Consider the following 26,789-nt stretch of genomic DNA (forward strand, 5'->3'; position numbering starts at 1 on the left):
AAAACCCAATGTATTTCCATCGTTAACATCATCACAAGTGCACACAACCTCTTGTAGTAGATCCTTTAGCACAAGATTACAATTTCTAATCTGCCTATCCTCCTTGGATAACGGCCAGTACTGAGGTGTTTTCCCCACGCTTTACAGATAGTCTTCCCAGATGACTGATAAACAGGGATTGCAATATCATACAACATTGTTGAGCAAACAACAATGGACAAAACAATTATCTTCGTTAACATGAAAAATCCACAAGTACCCAAACCGAGCCATGACCTCTATTGGTGATTGGTAGACCCCAAAAGCAATCTCATAGAGATACTGCACTTAGAGTGCAAAATGCTTCATAAGCAACCAATGTGATGAAGTATGCATGCCGCTCCAAATCAGACTTTTCTAATCACTAGGGCCCATAACACCTAGTGTGCATGCATTTAGCAAAAAGCGGATCCAAACCTATATATTCATGATCATCCTCGCCAATACTTATGGCGAATGTGATGCTCCTAGCACACTGTGAAAAGGAATGTAAATAGTTCTGGAAAGAAACTAAATACTTTCTATTGCAATTATTTGCAAGCCTTGCTGACACGTTTGAACCATAATAGAAGGTGAAATAGAAGTCATTTCTAGATACAAACAATGAAAATTTTTCAGTAACAACTCATAGCCTTGCTATATGTATAAACAACCATTTGTAGTGTTGTTTAGCAACACTTGTACCTTAACAAGTCATTCTAAGTATCCGATAGTTTCTGACCATGAAAATTGCTCCTGATACGTCGTGCTAAAAATGATCTAGAAAACAGATCTGACTAGCACCTACTAGGGAGTTTTGTCGTGACACATACTTGAAATAGTGGGCGTCAAGTGTCAATCCTAGAGACTCATATGCTCCATATGTGGAATATGTCTCATGTAAGGATGCCTAAAAGAAGAACATCCTTGAAGTACAAGATGTACTTGTGCATGGAGGTAACTGCAAACACTCTACGAAGAAAGTGAGAGAGACCCTCATTAGCCTTGCTCCACATTGGCTAAACCAAACTCCTTGAGTTCCTAGACCATGTTGTATCCCATGTAGCAACATGTGCCAAAGCAAACCCTACAAGTGGGTCTATAACTGGGTAATGCATAAATTTATTTTGAACACTAGAGCCCAAATTTCCTGGCTTGTACATGACCTTGTCATTTCTCTTAAGAGCAAAAATGGATGACAATACAGTTTATACATCCTTCGTGGACAAGCCACTTGAAGGTTGAACCCACTGTTCACTTATTTGTAATGAAAGGCACCTACCCAAATTGCGCACCTGCAAAGTCCAAAGAGCACTAATTTGAAAATTAGTAAAATGCAAGTAGTATTGCACATGTAACCTTGGGTGTTTCCTTTGCAATCCGAACCCTGTGGTTAAAATCAACATTGTCAAACCCCTTGGTTAAACTTTGCAAGAAAATTGCTCAACTAGCAGCCGGCCCTTGGCCTATGTCCATGACCCCCCTGAGGTTGCCTGTGGCAGTACATTCCTGTGGAAGTTGAAATTTGTCTACTATCCCTTGGCAGTCTGTGGACTTCTTTCCTTGAAAATGCAAGTGTGAAGGTTCCAAATATTGACCATCAACCCTGACTAAGTGATTAGTAATCACGAGCCGCATCTTACCCCAAAAGTGTACTCATATAGGCACTCTTAGTGCGAATAAGAGCTTCACTGAAGCTAGAGTCGTATGCACAACTAAAGCTATTTTACACCCAAAAATCTATAAGCATAGGTTTTTGTGAACAGTCGTGCTGTCTGAAATGTGGGCGTCATCCATACACCGTGGTAGAGATAAGCCCTTACGAGTTTAAGAAGTTCAAAAACTCAAATTGACTTGCACACTTAAAGTGAGGAATGCTAAAAGAATGCCCAAAAAGCACTAATGGCAAGATGCTTGCTTGTCCATTATAATCGATGGGTACTTAACTGGAGAGAAGTCTTTAATCGTGAAATCAATCACTGATGGACTACAAATAGATGGCTCATAGCCACGCCAAAATAGGTGGTAATAGATGGCTCTTAGCCCTTCTATTGGCTCGTAGCCCTTCTTGTTACCGTATTGTCATAGAATGATTTCAATAAAATCATGCCCAATTTCACATCTCCCGCATAGAAGTTGGGAAAAGAGAGAGAGAGAGAGAGAGAGAGAGAGAGAGAGAGAGAGAGAGAGAGAGAGAGAGAGAGAGAGAGAGAGAGAGAGAGAGAGAGAGAGAGAATGCTGGGGTGAGGAAAACCCCTTATTCGAATGTGTGGTATGCCCCTTGCATATGATCCCGTGCAGACCGTGTTTGTGTCTTAGCTTATCCTATAAGATGACAACTACACGCCCTCATAGAGAGAGGCATACCTTATCCTATAAACATACAACTGTGTACGTGTACCTTGCCCTTGTAGAGAGAGTTAACATAAGTCCCATCGTGTGTAAGACCGCAAGGGACTAGATTGTATTGTATCAGGGTAACTTTAAATACAGTACTTTGCCTGTGAATAACATAAAAAATGTTTTAATATATCAGTGACTTACCTTGTACTTGACAGAGTATGGAGTGTTATAGCAAAAGCGTATACAATGATGGAGTGCTATATGTCCAGCAAACTAGTATGCCATGCATACATAACAAAAAGTAGAATAGTAAGCCCGTGGCTTCCATGACAGTCTCAACCACGTGAGTCATTGGTATACGTGCCATGCACAATGACACTGGCATGGATACATCAAAGTGCGCCATTGCGGAAATTGTGAGCTTATATCCACATAGTGCCAAAGTTGTGCACCACTATCATTGATTTGAAGGACACAATTGATATTACATTGGCACATAAGAGAAGCCGTGCTTCACATGAAGTCCAACAAAGCACTTTGCGTTGTACAACGGCTTCTGATGGAGTCTGCCAAGCACTTTGCTTTGAACAACAGAGTGAGATTTTCCAAAATGACAAGTAAAACATAGACAAGAACAAAAATAAGTTGAAATTTACTAACCGTGTTGCCCACTTGTGGCGAGATTTCTAATAGTTCGCTCGAATCTGGTGCATAGTCATATGTACTCCTTGAGGATAGTTCACTCAAATCTGGCGCAAAGCCATATGTACTCCTTGAGCGAGGTAGCATATGTAGCATATACACGCCTCATGTATTTTTATTTAAAAAAAATTTGTAGACGTCGTGGCAAGGTTACCCAAGCTCGCATGCTAATAGCATAGTCCAAACATTGTAAACCGCTATGCCAAATATTGTAAGGAAATCCGTGATCCACATAAGTACTCATGGGGTGCTGGTGCCCATAGCTACAGATACTCTCACCCATTGACAAGATTGTAGCAAAAGAAATTCAACCTTGTCAAAATTTCATAGATAATTGGCCATGCCGAGTCTTGCTGCTTATTGAGAATCATGGGATTGTTATTTCCAATGTACTGTGTGTACCGATGTTGCTTTGCTTTGATCGTGGGCAAGCGAGAATGGTTTTGAAGTGATGATGCATCGAATGCATGGAGCCATGCTCTTGAAATCATTGCTTTCCCTGACCTTCTAGGTAGCACAAGGAGGAGACATAAAAAATAAAATAGCCAACATAATATGCAAGTCAATTTCTAGAATGTCTGTATATGGAGACTTGCTCCCAGAATACAACTTCAGGAAGTTGAATGTCAAATGGAGTTAAAGAAAAATTAGCCCTAGCAATAATCGACCTTGTCAAGTAATTACTAGAACAACAAATAGTTATGATGCCAATCTTTGGCACCTACCATCAGGAGTAATAAAAGGCCTTGCATTTGCATCACCACAGGCTTGTCTTTACTTTGGATAGTTTTGCAAAGACTATTCAAATACATAAGTGAAAGCGCAAATGTAAACGTACTTCCCGATTCACCTTGAAAGGTAAGAAATCTACCTACCTTGAGAGCTATGCTGATGTAAACTCAGATCTACAAACCTTTTCCAATTGCCAAGAAAATGTATCAATGCTTTCAAGAGCATGGTCTTGCCTTTGCAATAGTGTATATCCCCGAGTCTTGGCTCGTAGTCTCGTGTAGAAAAGGGAAAGAAGCGGTGGAAATATCCAAAAAAATTTAATTTACACCACTACTACCGCAACAATTTTTGTGTGTCACCTTCACCCACCCCGAAATTAATGCTCTTCTTGCTGCTTGTTAGAAGAGAAGCCAAAAGGGGGTGTTCTTGGTGGGCACCCTCCCTTAATTTTTTCAAAACCCTAAGGCCCTTGGCCTTGGGGTGCCCATCGTGTGAAGAGGGGGAAAAATAGCGAACAAAAAATTGACCTGCAGTAGCTATGGCAATCGATTGGTACAGTGAGATAGAGAGAAACGAGGCAGTGCTTCATGGAATGCCTCCCAAGCTCCGGCCTTCTGCCAAAATCTTTTGAGCAGGTGAGGGCAATGTCGATAAGCCCATCGTTGCCCGATTTGGTGGAGGTCAAGCCCTTGCTCCCTCTCCGGCTTAGCAACCCTACACAAGGCCTTCAAATTTGTGATCCACTTGCTTAGCCGCATTGCACACCACGCTCTGCATGATCATCCAAGACCATGTATGTCCTGCTCTTGCATACGAGAGAGAGAGAGAGAGAGAGAGAGAGAGAGAGAGAGAGAGAGAGAGAGAGAGAGAGAGAGAGAGAGAGAGAGAGAGAGAGAGAGAGAGTAGAACCTGTCGAAAGGGAGGCCATGCCTCATGCTGAGATTGAGAGAGCAACTGAGGGAGTCCTTTCCCCCTTCCATGCTCCTTTCCCTAAGCTCTAAAACAAGTGTAAAACCCTGGGACTCCCTTGCCTTGATCCTCCACCCAACCGCCCTTTATAGGCCTTGCCCCCATGATCCCGTCTCCATTGGTAGCCAGTCCCGCCGTTCCTTGACCTCCATGGTGGCTTGACATTGAGGTTGAAGGTTTTAGAGCTTGAGACACAGCTTGATGCCACTAGAAGAGAGCTTTCACTAGCTCAAAGCAATCTTGCAAAGTACAATGAGAAGTTTGGTCTCCATGCAGAGGAAGATGTTATAGCTGCCACAACCAATCTGGACACATTTTTTATTGCACCAACCAACTTTGCATCTCTTGGCTCTATTGAATTTTTCTTTATTGAGATTTTGACAGATCTCACTCAGCATGTTGAGTTGTAAAAGCTGTGCATTCTATTGTTGTAATCCTCCAAGCCAACTTTTTGTAATCATTTTACGTAATCAGCTTTGATATTAAACGCTTTGTCTCTTTTTCATCGTGGTTATAAATTCTATACAATAAGTATAAAATAAAAGTGATTGACAATCATACAACACAAAGTGACATGGCAAAAAGAGAGAGACTCAAGCTCACTACAAGTACGTTGTACCAAGGGTGTTTTTAAACAATGTCATTACAATCAGACACCAGAACCATGTTATCAACTTCTTCCATGTCTAAACATTTTGAAGCCACCTCCCACTCTGACTTACCATCACTTTGCACCTCAGCAACAACTACCTTATGCATTTTCTTTATACCAAAACAATGTTCAGCTGCTCTAATCGCAATGTTGGTTGGAGCATGCAACAAACTCATATTACAAAACACATATACCAGAGTCTCAACTCGTTTTGGTTTTAATTAATCTATTTCTCTTCTTAGTGTGTAAGAAGTCAAATGCAGACCAATTTCTCTCGCAGCTACCACTTGAAGCAACAATCGATAGCTACATGTTGCAGTTCTATCTTTTCTACACCATATTATTTCCGCCACATAGGTGCGCTAACTTTTTCTATGGCGTCAATGTGCCAAGGATCACTAAACATACCAACCCTATTGGCATAGTCAGCTTGTAAATGAAATGCATCTTTCTCCTCATCCGGCCTTAAGAGTTACATGCACACATCTTTGAAACTACGCATCACTTTTGAATTGGAGGATTTTTCATGGAGCTGAAATTCTGAATCCAAAGCGAATGCTGCGTTGTGTAACGGCATGTGCATTTGCATCCATCGAGATTTTGGGCATGAAACTAGAAATGTTTTATCTCTACCAGCGTATCCTTGAAAGTCCTTGAGATTTTCAATGGCTTTTGATGTCAGGACAAGGGTTCTGTAGGGGCAAGGCCCAAGCCTAAGGACTAGGGCAGTCATGGACTTACGGCTAGGGGCCGGGCTAGACAGTGTGGACAAGGGATCCGTCTAGGGAAAGGGGCTAGGAGCTCGTCTATATAATGGGGGGTTGAGAGGAGGATCCTATGGTCTAGAATCCCTAGTTCTTACACTGGTATCAGATCATGGAGGAGAGAAGCCATGGAAGAAAAGGACTCTCTCTTGATCTCAGCATGAGACATGGCCTCCTCTCTCCGGAAGTCTTCTTCCTCTCTCTCGCTTTCCTATTTTGACGAGCAAAACATGCATGCTCATGCAAGCCATGGCGTGCACGGCGGCTAAGCAGGAGGCCGGGGCCGAGACACCACACGTGTGTAGAACCTCTTAGGAGGGGCGACCCATTGTCAAATAGGTTGAAAAAGAGCGTGGTCAGGCCCGACGGATTCGCGCTACTTAGCACTACCATAGTCTTTGTGCCCCAGTCACATCGCTACTGTTATCATATGGATATTAGTATGTTTGGTCGAGGAGACACGTATATTGCCTTATTTATTGTGGTATACTTGCTAGTTAAGATATCATAATATTATGGCAATATCTAAGCTAGTTTTAAGGTTTAGTAAGCTATAAAAGTAGAAATTCCTTCAATGCATATAGCACATTGCGCCAATATTGTAAAAGACAATATACTACAATAACTTTGTACTAGAGACACATCAAACCCTTTGTACAACACATCCTATAGCATCTCCTTAAGGTCAAGGTCAGCAAGATGATGTGCCTATACTTGGACTATAGAGTCAAGATGAACGAAGGATCTTCTCGATAAAGGTTATGTTTAAAATACTCTATGCACAACTGGGTTGGGTGACAACCTAAGTCGATCCAATAGTATCCTTAGTGTTATGGAGTTTTTCTATTATAGTATTAGTGCATGCATTGGCGTATACATGTACACTTATACTGACACACCTATTGATGCATTTATAAATTATGCCTATGTAAATGCTCATACCAACCATACAAGAACGACTTGTACATCAATGGACACACTAAGGACGGACATTTTGTGAGCTTATCCCTCAGGATCAATATACACTTTGGCACATGTATAAGGCCTTTTACTAACCCAAGCTCTGTGTGTTAAGAGTTGAGCATTGAAACTATCTAACTTGTTGGTAAGAATCAAAATAGTCATCAAGCTATAATTCACAATTGTCTCGTAAACTAAGTCAAGATGGCATATATAACATGGCTACATGGCTTATGTGAGGTGTGAATAGACCCAAGGGGTTCACCTTCTAAAAAATCCTATAGCACATGCATTCAAGAGGTATTTATAAACTTCCTCCAAACTCGCACGCGTGCACACACACACACATGCGCGCGCACGCACGCACACACACTCTTCACCATGATAAAATGACTCCTTCATAAATCTGTAACTTTTTCTATAATTTCAAATTTTTAACCCTTTTTGTTCATGACATTCTATAACTCTTAGAAATTAAAAAACCCCTCTGAGTGAACTCATGTGCTCCACTTACACATTGTGAGGTACACCCCTCGAGGAATAGCCTCTTAGTCATTCTCTTGTAAATTTGAATTTAATGAGTGGAAAGGCAAGTTGAAAGCTAGCCCATGTTTATGTCGCACATGAAAAGAACTCTGTAATAAATTTGATTGAGATAACTCCAGACAAGTGAAAGTTTCACGATGCATGAATCGAGCATCACAGATCTTGTTGGCCCAAATTTTCGATTCAATGTTTGTTTATTTTTGTCAAAAGAGACCTGTGGCCATGTTAAGAGCTCATTTTGGCAGCATGATATCTTGAATATGGGCAACTATAGTAGAAGAGGACGTGAGTCTTTGAAGTTGGCGACTTGATCAAATTCCATAAGTGTGTGACATTGGAGACCCTCGAGGGGTGCACTTTTAAGAAACTATTCGTATAACGTGCATTCAAAGGGTATTTAAAAAACCCTTTTACTTACATGTTTAAGGTAATAAAATGATCCCTTTTCTTAAAAATTTTACGATTTTTTTTAAAAATTCAATTAAAAAATCTTTTTGGTTAATATAATCTTGTTAAATTTTTAAAATTTTGACAATTAAAAAATCCATTCATTTAAATTCACGTGGTGACTTACATGTTTAAAAAGTGAACCCCCCGAGTGGGGACCTATGTTTATCGAGAACCCAAGTTTACATTTGGATATGAGGTTACTTTCCGACCAGAGTTTACATATCCATCAATACTTCAATTTACAAGATGTTACTTCTTTACAGTTCGCAACCTTGATCCTAGGTTAGACACTACCCTGCACTTCTTCGATTATCCTAGCCTTTATGCTCGGTGAATTTAATTTAGACCTTAGTGATGATGAATACTCAAGAGTGCTTCTATACACTTACGAATGGTTCCTATCTCATTCACAAACCCAAACGCTTCCTAAAATCGTGGTCATCAATAAGTGTGTGCCCTAATTCGGCACGCCGAAAACTTGGGTAAGATAATGCCTTGCATCTACAAAAATGTCTCTTTTAACTTACTTTAGTATGTAAAAAACAGAGAAGCTCCAATATTGTCGAAGAACCAATCCCAAGAGACCTCAAAGGGGCATCTCACGAGTCTTGAGCTCACGACCTGTCAGAGCTGAAAAGGGAAATGAATCTACAAATGCAAGACCTCGCAAAAAGAGACAGTAAGCGTGAAGACTATATTCCTGCCGGCTGCCGAGGACAAGCAAAAGGAAACACGCTTTTGTGTGCGATGGTCAAAACTGGCCGGTCTGCTTCTCTGCATGGGCCGTGACGTACTTGAAGACTGCATAATGCATATCGAATCAGAAATTGAGCGAGATACAAATACTGGCCGCCGAGGCAGCTAGAGCTGGAGCAGTCAGTCAGAAGCCATGGCTTTTTAGCCCGGGGAAGATATTATAAGAAGGGTTCATCACTCGAGGTCGAGATTCCATTTCACGAGGCCTGCGGCGCCCGGTGTAGCTGGGGCCAAGCCGGGGTGTCACTGAAAAGAGTGAAGTGATATCGAGATGAGATGGGACGTTGCCCGGCGTGTGGGCGGGCGCCGTTTCCGCCGCAGCTAAGAGGCAGCGCGGTGACGGCGCCGCCTTATTCTGTGCAGCTGCCGCAGCGCCTGCTGCAGCGCCACCCGCGAGGCCGGCGCCCTCGTGAGCTCCTGTCCGATCCTCTCCATGAAAGTCACTATTCTTTTACTTGAGCTCGATTCATCCCCTTCTTTTTCGACGTTGCAATGGTTATAATTAAAATCCTGCACCTGCGCCGCCTGGCCTGTACATCTACCTGCTGCAGCTGCATCAGTACGCACCTGCTGTGCCTTCGCAGTCGACTGATCACTGACGATAATTGCATTCACGAGTCCTTCGGTCTCTGTACAGTACAGCTCATGCCTCTGAGCCCCCGGCTCGCCTGTTCTCAACGTGCTAATGATGCGTGATCCGGCCGGCTGTCTAGACGACGTATTACCGAGCACACCCCAGCTGATCGTCCTCATCCGCATTGCAGCCAACTCCAGCAGCAGCTCGCCGAAAGCGCGCACGTCATCCGCAAACCCATCCCCTTTCCCATCTTCTACTTCTGCACGCAGTACAGCTGGACGTGGAGCTGCTCTATTATATAATTCTATAGCATAAATGATCATCACATTAACATGTATCATAATAGAATTGTGTTGATAACATAAAGCAATAAAAACTGTCTTCAAATTAGTTGTAGGTAAGCAATAAACTTATACTCAAGTAAAAATGGGCCTTGACCTTACCTTTCTCTGCACTGCTGGTCTCAGTAATGAAACGAGAACTTGGTGTATTGGGTGGAAGCAATCGGGCAACGAAATTGTCCTCAATAATAACATTGTTGGAACTGACACAAGCATGCAGGATTGGAGGAGAGCAATAGCTATGTAGGTACGCGATAGCCTCAGCTACGTCTATAGCAACTTGTAGCCTCCTCTCGGCATTAAATGCAACACCTCTGAGACAACCATGTTGGATCAAGCTTTTCAGCCTGCACCCTTCAACCAACTCCAGCACCATGATAGAGCTGGCCACTCCACAGCATATCCCATACACATTCACAATGTTGGGGTGTCTTGATTTTGCTATTGTGCCAAGCACAGCCCTCAAATACTCATCATTCCTTTCTTTGGGCTGCTTCTGATCACTGCCTGATAAAATCATCTCCATTGCTCCAAAGGGGGCACCCCCTTTAGTGGAGCCCTTGTACAAGACACAAAAGGCAGACCCCTTCTCCACAACCTTTTCTTCTTTCATCGCCTCCATGATATCTCCTATGCTCGGCCGAATGGTTTGAAATAGCGTTAGAGCCCACTCACCTGCTCGTGCAGATTTTTCATTACTGTAATTAGGTCTGAGCTTTATTCCCTTGCTTTGACATTTGATCATCTGCTTCTTTTCCTGCTTGCTAATTTTCCAAATAACATTTCCAACACCCACCATAGCAATCATAAGCCCCATCAAAAAGAGAATAGCAGTGAATATTCTTGCCTTGACTGATCTAATGGAGAACACATGCTCTGGTGCTGAATGCATACAAGGTTTTCCTATGCTTGCACCACAGAGGTCTGTGTTTCCTTCAATGGAGCTTGCATTGATTTGTATGAAGGCACCCAATTGCGGCACCTCACCGGAGAGGCAGTTGAATGATAGGTTGACAAACACCAAGGAATCCATGTCTCCCAACTCAGGAGGTATAACACCAGAAAACTGATTGTGAGACAAATCAAGAGAACATAATGATTCCAACTTGGCTAGGTCTTTGGGAATGAAGCCAATAAGCTGGTTATTGCTCAAGTTTATGTCGGTAAGCTGCTTACACATCAAGAAGCCCCCGCTCTGAATCTTTCCAGAGAGCATATTGCCATTCAAGTAGAGCTTGTTGAGCTTGGGTAGTGAGCCCAACTCAAAAGGAATGCCTCCAACAACTAAATTCTGAGATAAGTCTAAGGTGTTTAGGCTCTTGGATTTTTGCAAAGAGGCGGGTATAGACCCAGTGAAATTATTTCCTTGCAAACGTAAGACTTGAAGAGAAGGCATGTCCCATGTCAAGTTGTCAAGTCTTCCAGACAAATTATTGGAAGAGAGATCCAAGTAGTAAACATGAGGGAGACAGGCAAATGCTGCAGGGATGCTTCCGGAGAGGTGGTTACCTTGTAATCGGACCCGCCGCAGGCTGCGGCACAAGGCCAAGCTTGGGGGGATGGGACCAGACAGGGAGTTGGCAAACAGGATGAGATTGTGCAGACTTTGAGAAGTACAAAGTTGGTGAGGTACATGACCTCTCAACTGATTGCTGGACAAGTCCAGCAGGGTGAGATTGTTGAGAGAACCTAGCTTTGATGGTACTTCCCCTGTTAGGTTGTTCATCCACAAGGCCAGCACCTCCAAATTCCTCATCTCTGCTAATGCATGTGGGATTTCCCCTGAGAACCCATTATCAAAAAGGTTCAAAATTTGCAGCTGCCTGAGATTGGAGATGCCCCTTGGTATGCTCCCACTCATCATGTTGCTGCTCAAATCAAGAGAGATGAGCTTGGTGAGGTTGGCTATGGTGGGCGGAATGAATCCGTGGAGCTGATTGTCGTACAGAAAAAGGTATTCCAAATTGGTCAAGTTGGTGAGAGAATGAGGAAGCTCTCCAGTAAGGCTGTTATATACCAAGTCTAGGTGCTTGAGGGTAGAGACCTGCCCCAGCTGTGAAGGTATGCCACCAGTGAGCTGATTGTAGCCAATGTATAGCCATTCCAATTTCTTCAACTGCCCAAGTGAACGAGGGATCACTCCAGAAAGCTTATTGCCAGCCAAAGTCAGGTGGACCAAGTTGGAGAGGTTTCCAAGAGCATGTGGGATTTCCCCTTCTAGGTAGCTACCTCCAAGGTCAAGGTACTTAAGCTGAGAGCAGTGGGCAAGATCTTGTGGTATGGGGCCAGCAAAAGAGTTTGTCCAAAGACAGAGAGTTTCAAGGTGTGTGAGCATAGAAAGCCCTATAGGAATCTCCCCGGAGAAGTTATTGTTGGAGAGGTCGAGCGACTTCAAGCTTTCGCAACCGGCGATTTCCGCAGGGACTCTTCCCACTAGCATATTGTAAGACATGTTCAATACTTGCAAGGATCTTAAGGAGCCAATGGCAGGGGAAAGGCCTCCAGAAAGGTTCTTGTAAGAAAGATTAATGCCAATAATTTTAATAGTGACAGAAGACTTTCTATCACAAGTGATTCCCTGCCAATTCTCACAAAGTGTAGATGTCCTCTCTTGAGTCCAGGTCCTAAGAGAGCCTGTGGGATCGACAAGCAGGGCTTTCACTTGAAGAAGGATGTTGGCATTCTCCTGGGCAGAACGAGCATATAAGGAAGTCACAATATGGGGAAGTAAGAGTACTAGCAATAACTTCAATATTATGGGCAATAAGATATTGAAGGCCATTAAATGTTGCGCAAGAAAGTTCCAGGCTAGCTATAATTAAACCAAGCAGCTAAAGAGGAAGAGTATTATAAGCCTATTAAGCACATGCCTTATGTCGAGGCGCCTATTCTGTGAGGTAATATTGCAGGCGAACTACTTATCAAGATATTAGTGTCCGAAGGGCTTGAAAATCGAGAGATGAGAGAGAGAGAGGGAGAACAAAATTTATAGGGAGCTTGTAGAAAGCAAAAGGAATTAGTGCCTGTCAACTTTCATGGGGTTGTGATAGAAAGAGCAAAAGAACCTAATAATTTGGGCTTTGGCAGCTTCACCTCGAGAGCACTACTATATTTCTGTGACACGAGACAAGAAGTTCTCACAAGATATCTGTGCTTGTAACTTGTACTTGGAAGTTGGGCTGCGGGCAAGACGGACGCCACCAAAAGAACCAAGTCAATGCGGGGAAAATTTGTTATGTTTTGGGGGGGGGGGGGGGCGGGCCCTTCCACTTTCCAATGCAATGTGCCTCTTTGCCACTAGCAATTTAAAAGTAGTTTTCTAGATCAAAGTAGTTTTCTAGATCCATAGGAGTCTTTCAAAACTTTCTCAGAATTGGTTTTGCCTTCTACTTGGGTGCAAGTTGCAATATAAGGGAAGTATGTGCCACTTTTCCCAACTTGTCAGCCCGTTTTCATGTGTTTTCATGTGATTACTTGCGTCCCTTGTATTCGGCACTTTTTTATGATATTGATCATTCGTTCGCGTCCTTCACTCTCGTGTCCCTCTTGCGTTCAGTTTTTAAGTTGCGTTCTTGTGTATGCGTTTGCTTGTCTACAGGTCCCGTTTACATCGCAGGTGAGCCGGCGCGGCCCCTTTTTCGCGACGCCCCGAACGAGGGCGTCACACTTGGTATCAAAGCTTCGGCTCGAGTCCCCACCGACCCGACGTCGGCCCGTGGCCCGTGGTTGTCACCACGTTTTCGGCCCGTCTGCCTCGTTTTTTCACGTTTTCTACGCGTTCTCGGCCCGTGTTGCCCCGTTTTGCCTCGTTTCACCACGTCCCTCACGTGATTGCCCCGTTGTGTCCCATTCCTTGCGTTTTCTCCACGTTCCCCACAGTTTTTCACCATTTTGCCTCGTTTGACCCGCGTTTCGCCCCGTTTTCATCGCGTTCTACGCATTCTCGGCACGTTTTGCCCGTTTTGACGTGTTTCTCCACGTTCCCCATCGTTTTTTCAACGTTTTACCTCGTTTAGCCCCGTCTTACACCGTTTGGGACCGGTTTTCACCGTTTTTTGAGCCGTTTTTCGCGGTTTTCGTTGTTTTGGACCCCGTTTTGCGCGGTTTCATAGTTTTTCAACGTTTTCAAGCCATTTCTCGCAGTTTTTCAGTTTTCGACATTTTTGAGTTTTTCTTTTCGGCTTCGGCCACAAAAGTACAGAAATGGCTGGAGATCAAGAATATGATGACGGATACAGAACCGAGCCTGATCTGAATAAGAAGGAGAAGAAGAAGAAGGAAACGAAGACACGACAAGATGCCCAAGACACAATAGAAAGGAGACTGGAGGCCCGCATCATGGCCTCCGTGGAACAACAGATCAACTTGATGTCGGCTAACCTGGGCGACTTGATTCAAACACAGCTAGGCCAACGATACGAAGACCGACCAGGCACCAATAATGTCAACACACGGCGTAACACACAAAGACGACCGCGACCCAAAGACGAAGATTATCAGGATGATCAAAGTGAAAGACGCTACTACAGCCCTGACAGACATCTAGAAGATGAAAACAGACTGGAAAAATTCAAACCCAGTCCCCCAAAGAAATACAAAGGCCATCGCACCTCACTAGAACTCAACAAGTGGTTCAGCGAGGTAGAAGACTACATGCAGTGGAACAACATAGGCAGACGCAGATGGATGCAAGTGGCCAAAACCTTTCTGGCCGACGACGCCTATGTATGGTTCCTCACTGAACAGCAATCAAAACGCTGGGAGGACTGGGAGGACCTACAAAAAGACATGATCAGTTACTTTATCCCAGAGAATGAGGGCAACAAAGTCAGAGACTCGTGGCGCGATCTGCGCCAAGATGGCCACATATCAGACTACGTTGTCAAGTACCGCTGACTGATGCTTCAACTCCCACTAATGCACACAGCAGACAGGTTACATGGATTCCTGTATGGCCTTAAGCCCTGGGCCCGTCGAGAGGTCGAAAAGCAGAATCCCAACACCTGGGAAGTGGCCGCCAATATGGCAGAAAAGCTATGCGACACAAACCCCACACCAGGTTTGCCTCCAAATAACCCTCGCCCCAACAATTTTGCCCCCAACAACTGGCCTAACCCACCCACCGGGCAAGGCCGCGGATTTGTACACAATAACAGAAGCAATGTTACCCGCCCACCACCACCCAATTCCAACCCGGGATTAGGCCGCGGAAATAACCCTTAGTCCCACGCAGCGTTTTTGCGAGCAATTCTTACAACCCCACACCCAACAGTTTTGCCTCCAATACTTACAACGGCAATAATAACAACCCGCACCCTGATCGCGTCTGGTGCAGTGACTGCAGGATTGCTCATGGCCCCAACTACGCATGTGTCCGCAAGAGAAATCCAGCATCCTCATCATCGAGCAGGGTCAACACCCTCCAAATAGACGAACCACCCTCCCCACCCAAAATAAGAGTCGAAGAACTGGCTAGCCCTGTTGCCAACCAGCAACCCCGGATTGGAGCGGTATCCCTCCACCCTTAATGCATGGCAGCAGCGATAACGGACATCCAGAACCTGTATGTCCAGGCAACAATTGGCTCCTAGCCGCAATGGATCATGGTAGACTCAGGCGCTACACACAACTTTCTATCCCCGCAGTGCGCCGCTCGCCTGGGCCTACGCCTCACCACTGTCAATGAAACTATAGTCAAGTTTGCCCAAGGAAAGGATAGCAATGTAAAGGCAGCCCGTCAAGTCAGGATCGAGATGGGTGAATTCACATGTCGACTTGATTTCATAGTGGTCCCAATGGACGACTTTGAGGCAATCATTGGTCTCTCCTTCAACGACAAGTACCTCATTGCACTCCTAGGCATGAAGGTGGACCAATTACTGCTGAATAATCAAGGCAAAGCAGTGACAGTACAAGGCGCCAGACTCACAACAAAGCAAGCTTTCACCCGCCAGGCGCATCTTCAAACCAACCCCCCTCCCATCAACCGCCAAGACCCTGCTCAATTGGCAGCGATGAAAGGCAAACAAAAAGTCCCAGAGACATCTTCCCCCAGACTCAACCTCATGAGTGCAAAGGAAGCAGAGCGGGACCTCAAGAAAGGAGCTCAGGTTCACCTCTGCATCATGCAAGCAAAGGAACAGCCCACAGCAAGAATCAACTCCATCACCATCGAGCAGGCCAAAGTGGGTGACCCCTCCCTTACCCCCATCCTCCAGAAGTACAAGGATGTCATGCCTCCAGAACTTCCCCCGGCCTACCCCCTCCACGTCAAATTCAACATGAAATTGACCTCATCCCAGGAAGCACACCCCCGGCGAAGGCCCCCTACCGCATGAACGACACCGAGCTCAAAGAGCTCAAGAAGCAACTCCAAGAATTAGAGAATCAAGGTTTCATCCGGCCCAACAGCTCTCCTTTTGGGGCCCCAGTCCTGTTTGTCAAGAAGAAAGACGGTTCGATGCGACTATGCGTGGATTATCGGGCCCTCAACAAGATAACTATCAAGAACAGGTACCCAGTCCCCCTCATGGAAGATCTTCTGGACAGACTACAGGGTGCCCAATACTTCACTCGCATCGACCTCTGCTCAGGCTACCACCAAGTCCGCATCGCCTCTAAAGACATCCCGAAGACCGCCTTCCGCACACGCTACGGCTCCTGGGAATGGATGGTCCTGGGGTTCGGTCTCACCGGCGGTCCTGGCACTTTCTGCAGAATAATCCATGACAGTTTCCGCGACATGATTGACGACTACCTAATCACCTACAACGATGATTTTCTCATTTACAGCAAAACCTTAGAAGAGCACCAGAAGCATGTCGCCGCAGTACTCCAGCGCCTCCGGGAACACCAGCTGTATGCCAAGCTGGAGAAGTGTGAGTTTGTTGTCCAGAAAATCGAGTTCCTTGGCTTCATTGTCACGTCAGAAGGTATTATGGTGGATCCCAAGAAAGTCGATGCTATCATCAAGTGGGCTCCACCGACATCCATCAAAGAAGTCCGAGAGTTTGTGGGCTTCTGTCAGTACACACGTCGCTTCATCCGCGACTTCAGCAAGATCGCTGCACCACTCACAGAGATAACCAAAGGCCACAAACCCTTTCAATGGACTCATCAAGAAGAAGAAGCCTTTGAGAACCTGAAGATAGCCATGTGTAGCACCCCCGTCCTCCGACTACCCGACTTCACCAAACCCTTTGAAGTCCACACTGATGCCTCCGATGGTGCTATTGGTGGAGTCCTCCTGCAAGAGAATCAACCCATCGCCTACGAGTCCCACAAGTTCACATGAGATGTTGAGACCAGATGGACCACCCATGAGAAGGAAATGCTCGCTGTCGTTCACTGCCTCCGCAAGTGGTGACACTATGTCCAAGACAAACACACCAAGGTATACACAGACAACATATCCCTCAAGTACTTCCAAACACAGCCCAAAATAACCCCCAAGCAAGCCCGGTGGCAGGATACACTGGCAGAATATGATATCGAGATCATTCACAAACTGGGCACCACAAATGTCATGCCCGATGCCCTCAATTGAATGCCCACCCTCACTGCTATCTTCACAGCAACCAGCACTCTACGCCAACGCATCCTCGACGCTCAAAAAGTTGATCCTGCTGTCCTCCGCATGCTCAACGACCACATCTCTGGTAAAGCTGCAGTGGGTCTCTTTGAAGTCAAAGATAACCTCTTCTACGCGCATGGAAAAATCTACATCCCCAATGATCCAGAGCTAAAGAAAGACCTCATGTGGGAGGCTCATGACTGCAAGCTAGCTGGACATGGTGGCCAGAAGAGATCTTATGACAAACTCCATCAACACTACATGTGGCCCAAAATGAAGGACGACGTAATCGACTACGTGCGCACTTGCCCAACCTGTCAACTGGTCAAAGCTCAAAGAGTCAAGCCTGCTGGCCTCCTCCACCCCATGCCAACACCCTCTCGGCCTTGGGACATGGTAAGTATGGACTTCATCGTCGACCTCCCCCCCTCCCACGGCCACACTACCATCATGGTGGTCGTCGACTACTTCACCAAGCAAGCCCACTTCATACCAGCAAAGCCTCCCGTCACCGCCTACCAAGTCGCCAAACACTTCGTCGCCAAAGTCTTCAAATACCACGGCCTCCCCTTAGCCATACTTTCAGATCGCGACACCCGCTTCCTCAGTGACCTCTGGCGCAAGCTCTTCAAGCTACTAGGCACCCAACTCCGCTTCTCCTCCGCCTACCACCCTGAAACCGACGGCCAAACTGAAAGAGTCAACCAAGGCATCGAAGACTACATCCGCAGCTACGTCAAGGCCGATCAGAAGGACTGGTCCGAATACATGGACGTCCTGGAATTCCACTACAACAACTCCATCCACAGCAGCACTGGCCACACCCCCTTCGATCTCTCCACAGGTAAAGAAGTCATCACACCTCTTGCACTGGCAACCGGCGATGTGCATACCCAGGATCTGGAATGTGAAGAGTTTCTTCAACAATGGCAAACCCGCATGCAAAGTGCAAAGAAGAGTCTCGAGCAAAGCAAGGTACGCATCGCCAAATACGCCAACCAAAAGCGAAGGCCTGCCGAACTCTTCCAAGAAGGTGACTTAGTCCTCGTCAGCTCTCAGAATATCACCCTCCCGCAAGGCCTCTCCCCGAAGTTCAACCACCGCTACTATGGGCCATACAAAGTGCTCAAGTCCTACAACGACATCACCTACAAGCTGGATCTCCCATCACACATCAACATCCACAACGCCTTCCATGTAAGTCTACTCAAAAGATTTGTGCCGGATAACACCTATGGTAGAAGCCTCCCCGAATATGTAAAGGATGGCCTGCCACATGAGCCGGAGGCCATCCTAAAGTCGCATTTTGGGCGCCGGGGACAACTTTTCTATGTCAAATGGCGCAATCGCCCCATGACGGAATGCACTTGGGTACCTGAAGAAATCATGCTTCGACTCGGAAGACCCCTTGTACTACGCTTCTACAACATGCCCACTGAAGAGGAGGACAACACACTACATGACAACAACATAGAGTAGTCCTCCCCCCCACTTGTAACTAGCATCACCCTAGGTAGCTAGACATTTTTGGCAACACTTCACTCCCCCCCTTGTAAATATCCGCCCCAAAACCTCGGCATCAACTTTTGTATCGGCACCTCTCAAAACCCCGGCTTGACGTGGGTGTCAAGCTCTCTCAACCCGGGGGTGTATATAAGGGAAGTATGTGCCACTTCCCCCAACTTGCCAGCCCCGTTTTCATGTGATTACTTGCGTCCCTTGTATTCGGCACTTTCTTATGATATTGATCATTCGTTCGCATCCCTCACTTTCGTGTCCCTCTTGCGTTCAGTTTTCAAGTTGCGTTCTTGTGTATGCGTTTGCTTGCCTGCAGGTCCCGTTTGCATCGCAGGTGAGCCGGCGCGGCCTCTTTTCCGCGACGCCCCGAACGAGCGCGTCACATGCAACCCTTATGGTCTCCCTTCAATGAGGAACTACAAGGGATCAACGTTCACATTGGCTTTCCACTAGACTTGACTCCTTGCCTTAACAACATGCTATCACACTCTGCATGTTATACCTGTACGGGTGTGAGTGTTTGTAATTGTAAAGCCACAATGTAGGGTGAAAATAGATTATGACTATCTATTTGTAAAAAGGGGTTTTGACAAATCTTATGATGAGTTGGAATGGTCATTCATTATTTAAAGTTTGGAAAATATGCGGTTTGATCTGAACTTTCTACACTACATATTCTCTACACTATTTGGCAATGCTCACGCAAGGATCTTCATTGACCTCATGCCTTTGTGTTCAAAAGATTAGTTAGACGAAGCCACTTGGAGCAAGTATGGACCCAACATTACCAGCTAGATGCGATTCCAGGTCTCGATTTCAATTCATTCCCGATATTGGTGGCCGCTCGGCGCTATGCCCACGACTCCTATTTTTTATAGGCAAGAATGATCTACCCTCACAATACATTACAAAGGGTTTAGCCTAGATGTTGGGCAAACATTTGGAATAGCGACGAAGATAGGTGGTGTTCAGATGATGAGCTTCTAGCATTCTATCCTCTTTAACCTTGCGAGATCTTGTTGATTCGTTCAAGGATCAACATCTTATCCTCAATCTTTTCGGAATGCATGCTATGATAGCTCAATGGCTTTGGGTGGAGAAGGGGGTTCTCTCTCAAAATCCCCAATACCGTCACCGGGATCTTGTCCCCACTTACACATCACCCTAAATCGAAGGCGGGGCCTCGAGTTACATAGAAGACCATGGTTGTCCCAAGATATTAGAGAAACTATGGCTCATCCCTTTTTTTTGGGCAAATCACGCAGCTCCCGTGCGAGGTGACAAAGCACGTCCATGAGCGCCAATGAGTCACTTGACCGCATGTGAACCAATGACCCTGGTCACCAAGGATGAATGATCAAACAACCAAGCTAGCTCTTTTGGCTCAAGATATTAGAGCGACTATGGCTCATCCTACACAAAACAATCTGTTCAGGAGAAAAAATCTTGCAAGCTAGTCCAATATACTGCAAAATCTCTAGAGAAGTGGTGAGCCTCCCTTGCCTCTTCATGAACTATCCATTAGCTACCCCCATCCTTCACTAGTCCTGTAATTGGACAATGAAGTGTCCTAAGATACTAAAGTGTTTTGTTTTCCTACCATGTTCAAGTAGTTTATTTGTCAAGCTAGAAATAAGTTTTTAACATCTTGCTTCTATCATAGGTTGGTTATGAGAGAAAGAAAACAGTGCATTTTTCTCCATGTCAAAATACAATCCCTATGGAAATAATTATGGTAAGTTCTAAGTCATAAATTTTAGTAAAATTTCAAGTTGTTTTGCCAAAAAAATCATAAACTTTTTATATCTTTTTGTAGAGATGGTCTTTTTTATGTTTATAAAAGATAAATGTTAGTACTTAGTGCTACAAAACAATGGAATGCCCTTCAAAGACGTTTTAGGCAACAATGGAATGTTTTAGGCGCCCCAATTGTGTATGTACCATGAACTTTGATACATTTAGTTGATCTATGTCGAAGGTTTAATATTATTTGAGGTTTTGAATGCTTATGTCTCAAGAATAAAAATATTTAAGTTTTCTCCTACACAATTTTGAATATTTAAAATGACTCAATAATTGTTGCATACAAAATCCCTTCTACTTGCCTCCTTCAGTCCTCAATGGAAAGGGTAAGAAATGTATCACTTTTTAAAACTCACAAATACATCAAAAACATATTTTTCTTTATATACAACGATATGCTTAAAATGGCCATATCAAACACGTAGAACTTTCCATTATTTTGTATACTCTAAAGTAAAAGAAAAATCATATGAAACTTTCAATTATCTCTAGCACAATTGTGGAAAAGTCACTTAAAATTTTCTACAAGGTTGCTTCATTTTTTCTTGAGCTAATTAAGTCGATTTCTTTAGCATCAATCTCAATCTTACGAGGATCAACTTGATGAGTATAATTCTTGATCATGGTAGATTCTAAAATGCAAAGTTATATTTTTAAAAGACCCTAGTTTAGCTAACATATTTAAGCATATCAAGAGGGTTTTCTTAAATACATCGACTAATGCAAGTAGCATTTGATTTAAATTTGTGAAAAAGGACACTTCAGTGTCCTATTTTGGTACCAAACTAATGCTACCCCCTTATTAAAGCCAAGCTCAATAATACATACCTACTTGCAACCCTTTTGGAGGCACAACTTTGTAGCTTGAAGGAACAATGAATAGTCCTCCATTTATATCTCGCTCTAATGCATCCACGATATGATCACATACCATTTTCACTCACAAACATATGTATGGAAGGATAAAAAATCAAGCTATAGGGTCCCAAAATATCTCACCTCATTAGTAGGTGTATGAAAGTTTCCTATGATGCCACATCCATGGTGATCCTTATTTCGTCTACGTGACTTGTGTGGGGCTTGTGCTCAAGGAGTTCACCATATGTAAAACGTTGTCGTGCCGTGGCACGTATATAGTGTGAAATAAAAACATTCACCTCACTTTTGACACTTCTCGATGCATGGAAAGAAAAACAGTAATGTACATATCGTGATGTATGCTAAAGCGGCTATTGCGGTCGCTATCATGTACATAACTATCCGGGGAGTCGTGGCCCTGGATGTGGCTCATTTGCGTGCTTTTTCACTTGATAAGATGCCTAATTTGGTTTAACAGTGTACATAGTCAAAGTGTTTCATGGTGGCACACTCATCTCGCCTACAAAGACTGATGCGAGCAAAAACTGCCAAAAATAGTGAGAGCGGATTTTTGAGATGGGGCTCAACTCAAGGCTCCCACCAGACAACCACTCCGTGAGACCCTACACACGCATATTTCTTAGGGGCACCACCCTCTTTTATGGAGAAAGAAGGAAACCAAAACAAACCATATACAACACACACACACACACACACACACACGCACACACACTCACACCTTCCTTATGTGCTTCAACACAAAATGCCCTTCAACCATTCAACACACTCCTTAAGCAATCCCTTTGAACGCTGCACAAACTCACATGCAAAGATTGACCTTCACCATATTAGTGCTCATATACTTCTAAGAAAAGCAAGCACAAAACCTCAAAACTCAAAACACCATAATGCACAAATACTTGACAACTCCTTTCCTTTCCCAAAAGAAGAGACTACTTACACACATAAGGCGGCATGCATAGAGAGCTCTTCTCCATCTATGCAGCCCCAAGACTTACTTACACACAACATAAGGAGAGAAGCCAAGCAAATAGACACCATGGTGCACAAAAACTTTCTCAACAAACAAGCAACCCAATGAGCAGAAAATATGAGAAGCTGCCAAGATATGCTTACCAATTTTGCATGCGTTTAGAGCAAAAGTGTGACGACGACACCCCAATTGCAACGATTTGTTGATCAAACCATGAGATAGATCATTGAACTTGATATCCTTGCTCTCATATAGAATCTACAATCCTTATTTAGGGATGAGTATGGTAAGAGAAATATTTGCAAGAGAATGGTAGCAATAGCATATTGATGCTCTCTCTATGATGCCGCTTATGATAGCGAGCTTAGGAAATGGATAGGGAGACAAGAGGAGAGAGAGATTAGGGCTTCCCTAACCTTAGAGGAGCTTATTTGCAGCAATGGAGTAGGTGTGTGTATTTTTGTGCTTGCCAAAGGGCCTTTTTATAGCTGTACAAGACCTTGGGTTAGGTTAAACTTGACTAGGGTAGGTAATTAACCATAGTTAGGTTCCCTTTTGACCATTCCTTCAATTATGCAAATAAGGGACTTATTTTTTCATTAAAAATATCCTTTTAGGTCGTGGAGGCTCCATAAGGGTTGATAATGTATGTGGGCCCCACCATGATGTCCCTCCAGTGGCTCCCGCAGAGTGTCCCCATCCTGTTTGTTGTGTCTCTGGAAGCATCTTGAGCTGACCCCTCCACATGCAAGTGGTTTTTAACTCCCCATTGGTATTTTAGAATTTTGGAGAATTCAAGAAAACTTTTCACCTTTGTGGTTTACCTGATTGTAACTTTGACCTGCAGTAACAGTGTCCGCAGCACCTTGTTTTCACCATAACTTTCAGTCTGTAACTCAGAATTGGGTGCTGTAAAAGGCAAAGTTGACCTTCTCAAAGTGTTTAAGCTGATTTTGGAGTGTTCCTCAAGTATACCCACGAGCTAAGGCATTCAAGATGCATCCAAAACACCTTTTGAACCAAGTCTCCTTGTAGGGGCCCTTTAGCATGCATCCAAGGTATAGCATGCTTTTTCAAAAGAGAATCCACCTTAAACAAATGAGGTAGGCTCCAATAAAGTTTGATTTATTGGGGATATACATTATATTTAAGATTTATTGACCAACACAAGTAAATGATCCAAGACTTGGGTCACATAGTTGTGGGGAAGGGAAGGCCTACAAAGTTAACCCTACCCTTGAGAGAAGATGGGTAAGATAAGTGCCCATAAATTATTTATTTACAAATTATGGGATGTAGATAGCTATTTAAATTAGTAAAGGTAATTAGTTAAAAGAATACACAGTAAAAAAACTAGAAGAGTAGAATTAAGTTTACTATTTACATTTAGCATGAAGAGAGAAATATGATGTAAATGCATAAAGATCTAAGAAGGGTAAGGTGTTTGTATGGAAAAAGGCTATTACGAAAGAGAGAATGAACACTAGGTTAAAACTTTGATAAAAAATATATACATTTAAGTAGAAATGTAGTGCAAATGCAAGGTTACCATTTAACGCTACTCATATTAGCCCTCCCCCTTCATCTAGGATCATTCATGCTCCTAGATGAAACAAAAGAGTTTTTTTCTTCTTCTTTTTTTCTTTTTTTCTTTTCTTTCTTTTTTTTTCTTTTTTTTTCTTTTTTTCTTATTGTTCTGAAAAAAGGAGGAGCGATATACACTCTTTTACTCCATTAGACCTGCTTTCCATTACCTCAATCCCATAAATCGGAGATGGGAGGGTTGCCTTGGGTATGTTGAGATTCCAAGGCTGGTTCTTCTTTGCACATCAAAGCTTTAAAAATAGGTGGAGCATTTGCCAAGCCGAAGGGAGCCATGCCAATTTGGAGCTTAGACGATGTAGGTAGATGACTTCCTATCAACGGATTGATACGTTGAAAGTAGGGCTTTAATCTCCATCCATTGACTCTGGTCTTGTGGAGTTTTCCTGATAAATCTGCTAATCTGTAACTACCATTCCCAAACTTTGTTTTTATCATGAAAGGTCCCTCCCATCTTTGCAAAAACTTTTTGTCAAGTCGAGTATCAAGTCGGTTATCATAGCGAAGAACCAACATACCTTCCTTCAATCCTTTCCCCTTGAGCTTCTTGTTGATTTTGTCCCTTTGGCTTGTGGCTTGGGCAATGTAATACTCGATGGACTCTTCTCTATCAAGCTCAAGTCGTTGAAGATCTAAAATTCTTTCCTGCAAAGCTTCTTTTGGCCTCTTTGCTCCCCGTGAGAGAATGCGTAGGCTTGCAATCTCCACCGCAATAGGAAGGAGTGCCTCCTGTCCATATACCAAATGAAAAGGAGTGAATTGAGTGGATACCTTGAAAGATGTTCTGTATGCCCATAGAGCTGCGGTCAAATGACGATCCCAGTCGTTTAGTCGATCTGCAACCTGCTTAGAAATGATCTTACATATCATTCCATTCACCTTTTCAACCAACCCATTGCACTGAGGGTAGTAAGGTGTAGAATGCAAATGTTTGACTTTTAACTTTGCCAAAAGATTATCTAGGAGCTCTGCTCTAAACCTTGGACCACGATCTAACAAAATCTCTAATGGTGTGCCGAATCTACTGCATATGTGATCAAAGATAAATTTTGATACCTCCTCGGCTGTAATTCGTGTTGTACTTGCTGCCTCCGCCCATCGTGTCATGTAATCTACTCCCACAATGATGAAGACCTTCCCGATACATGTGCGAGGTAAGAGGCCTATTGCATCCACACCCCACTTCTCAAAAGGACCATACGAAATTATTGGAACTCGAGGTTCGTAAGTGAGTTGTCGATTTCCAGCAATCTGACAACCTTTGCATGACTTACACCAATGCTGGACATCACGGTGTAGACTTGGCCAAACAAACCCTGCTTGCAAAATCTTCCTGTTTGTAATATCATGAGAAACATGACCCCCACAGACATCATCATGGCATGAAAAGAGGATTCTCTCTATTTCTTGAATAGAGGGCACCCTTCTTAGCACCTTTTTCCCTTTATGATACAGATCATCTCCTATGAGTTGGTAAGGAGTTGCCTTTTTTACCAACCTATGCCTTTGCACTTTATCCAAGTGTTTAGGGCACTCACCAGTTTGGAGGAAAAATATGATGTCCTTCAATTCCTCTTGGCCTTGGTACTTTGGTTCGTAGAGCTTCACACCTCCCACCATGATCTGAAGTTTCTCATTGGCGAGATAATCTGCTTCCTTGTTGAGGGTTCTCACAACATGCTGTACCTGTGTAGCTTCAAAGTTCTTTATCAAAGCCTTCACCTGTCTAAGCCACTCCACTAGAGTAGGGTTCTTGCACTTCCATATCCCTTGGATTTGCCTAATAACTAGTAAGGAATCACCTCTTATTATAAGTCTTTCGATGCCAAGTTTTCTGCATTCTTCAAGCCCCAACTTTAAGGTGACATACTCAGCCTCATTATTAGAATGAACATTTTCCAAGGTGATACCTTTCTTAACAAGAACTTCCCTTTGTGGACTTAGAATAAGAACCCCCCCTGCTGCCTGATCGTGTTGTCGTCGGTAAGCTCCATCAAAGCACAAAATGTGTGCATTGTCCATCTCCTCCTCATTATTTTGTGGTGTAGCTTTGTCTCCTGCCTTTGGTGACTCTTTCCTTTCTCTCACTTTGTATGTGAGAATGTCTGCAAGACCTGCCCTTGTGCTATCTTCCACAAGAAAAGTGTATTCAAACTCTTGAAGTTCTAGAACCCATTTGGCTATCCTAGATGAGAGGCTCATGTGTTGCACAACATATGGTAAATTGTTTTCCATGGTGAGAATGACAAATGGTGCAGGTAAGAGATATGATCGGAACTTTCTTACCGCAAACATAATTGTGAATACCACCTTCTCCATATCGGTGTAGCCCTTCTCTGCAGCGGTCATGACTTTGCTTGCAAAGTATACTCGCCTCATGTAGCATGTTTTTGGGTCTTTTTGCATGAGAACTACACCGATGGCCTCCATTCCTACACTTGGCGTGATGTAATATGTATCCTTTGGATTTGGTGGCATTATTGTTGGAAGAGAGTTGAGAATACCCTTTACTTCAGTAAAGCATAATTCGTGTTCCTCTCTCCATTCAAATGTGGGTTTGTTTGCTAGCTTGTGCAAAGGTGCAATAGCTTCCGCTAGAAGGTGAATGAAACGAGACATGTACCTTACTTT

At 43.9% G+C, this 26,789-nt stretch overlaps 1 protein-coding gene across 1 annotated transcript; it reads right to left on the minus strand.

Moving 5' to 3' along the window:
- Positions 1–8,585: 8,585 nt before the first annotated feature.
- On the minus strand, positions 8,586–12,930 carry LOC147466216 (uncharacterized). The gene is made up of 3 exons (XM_086524628.1): positions 9,913–12,930; positions 9,435–9,773; positions 8,586–9,309 (listed from the first exon to the last, which is right to left on the minus strand). Exons 1-3 carry the CDS (start codon positions 12,590–12,592, stop codon positions 9,017–9,019), a joined length of 3,312 nt encoding a protein of 1,103 aa, XP_086380754.1. The 5' UTR covers positions 12,593–12,930; the 3' UTR covers positions 8,586–9,016.
- Positions 12,931–26,789: the final 13,859 nt, after the last annotated feature.

The sequence above is a fragment of the Adiantum capillus-veneris genome, chromosome 1 (assembly GCF_014529385.1).
Source record: "Adiantum capillus-veneris isolate H3 chromosome 1, ASM1452938v2, whole genome shotgun sequence".
NCBI classification, from domain to species: Eukaryota; Viridiplantae; Streptophyta; class Polypodiopsida; order Polypodiales; family Pteridaceae; genus Adiantum; species Adiantum capillus-veneris.

Excerpts from the sequence above, each read along its gene's own strand:
- LOC147466216 (XM_086524628.1), bottom strand. The coding sequence starts at position 12,592 with ATGGCCTTCAATATCTTATTGCCCATAATATTGAAGTTATTGCTAGTA. Across the intron at positions 9,774-9,912 it reads GACCAGCAGTGCAGAGAAAG|AATTATATAATAGAGCAGCT; the intron begins GTAAGGTCAAGG and ends TTTATGCTATAG. Across the intron at positions 9,310-9,434 it reads TACTGATGCAGCTGCAGCAG|GAGCTCACGAGGGCGCCGGC; the intron begins GTAGATGTACAG and ends AGGATCGGACAG.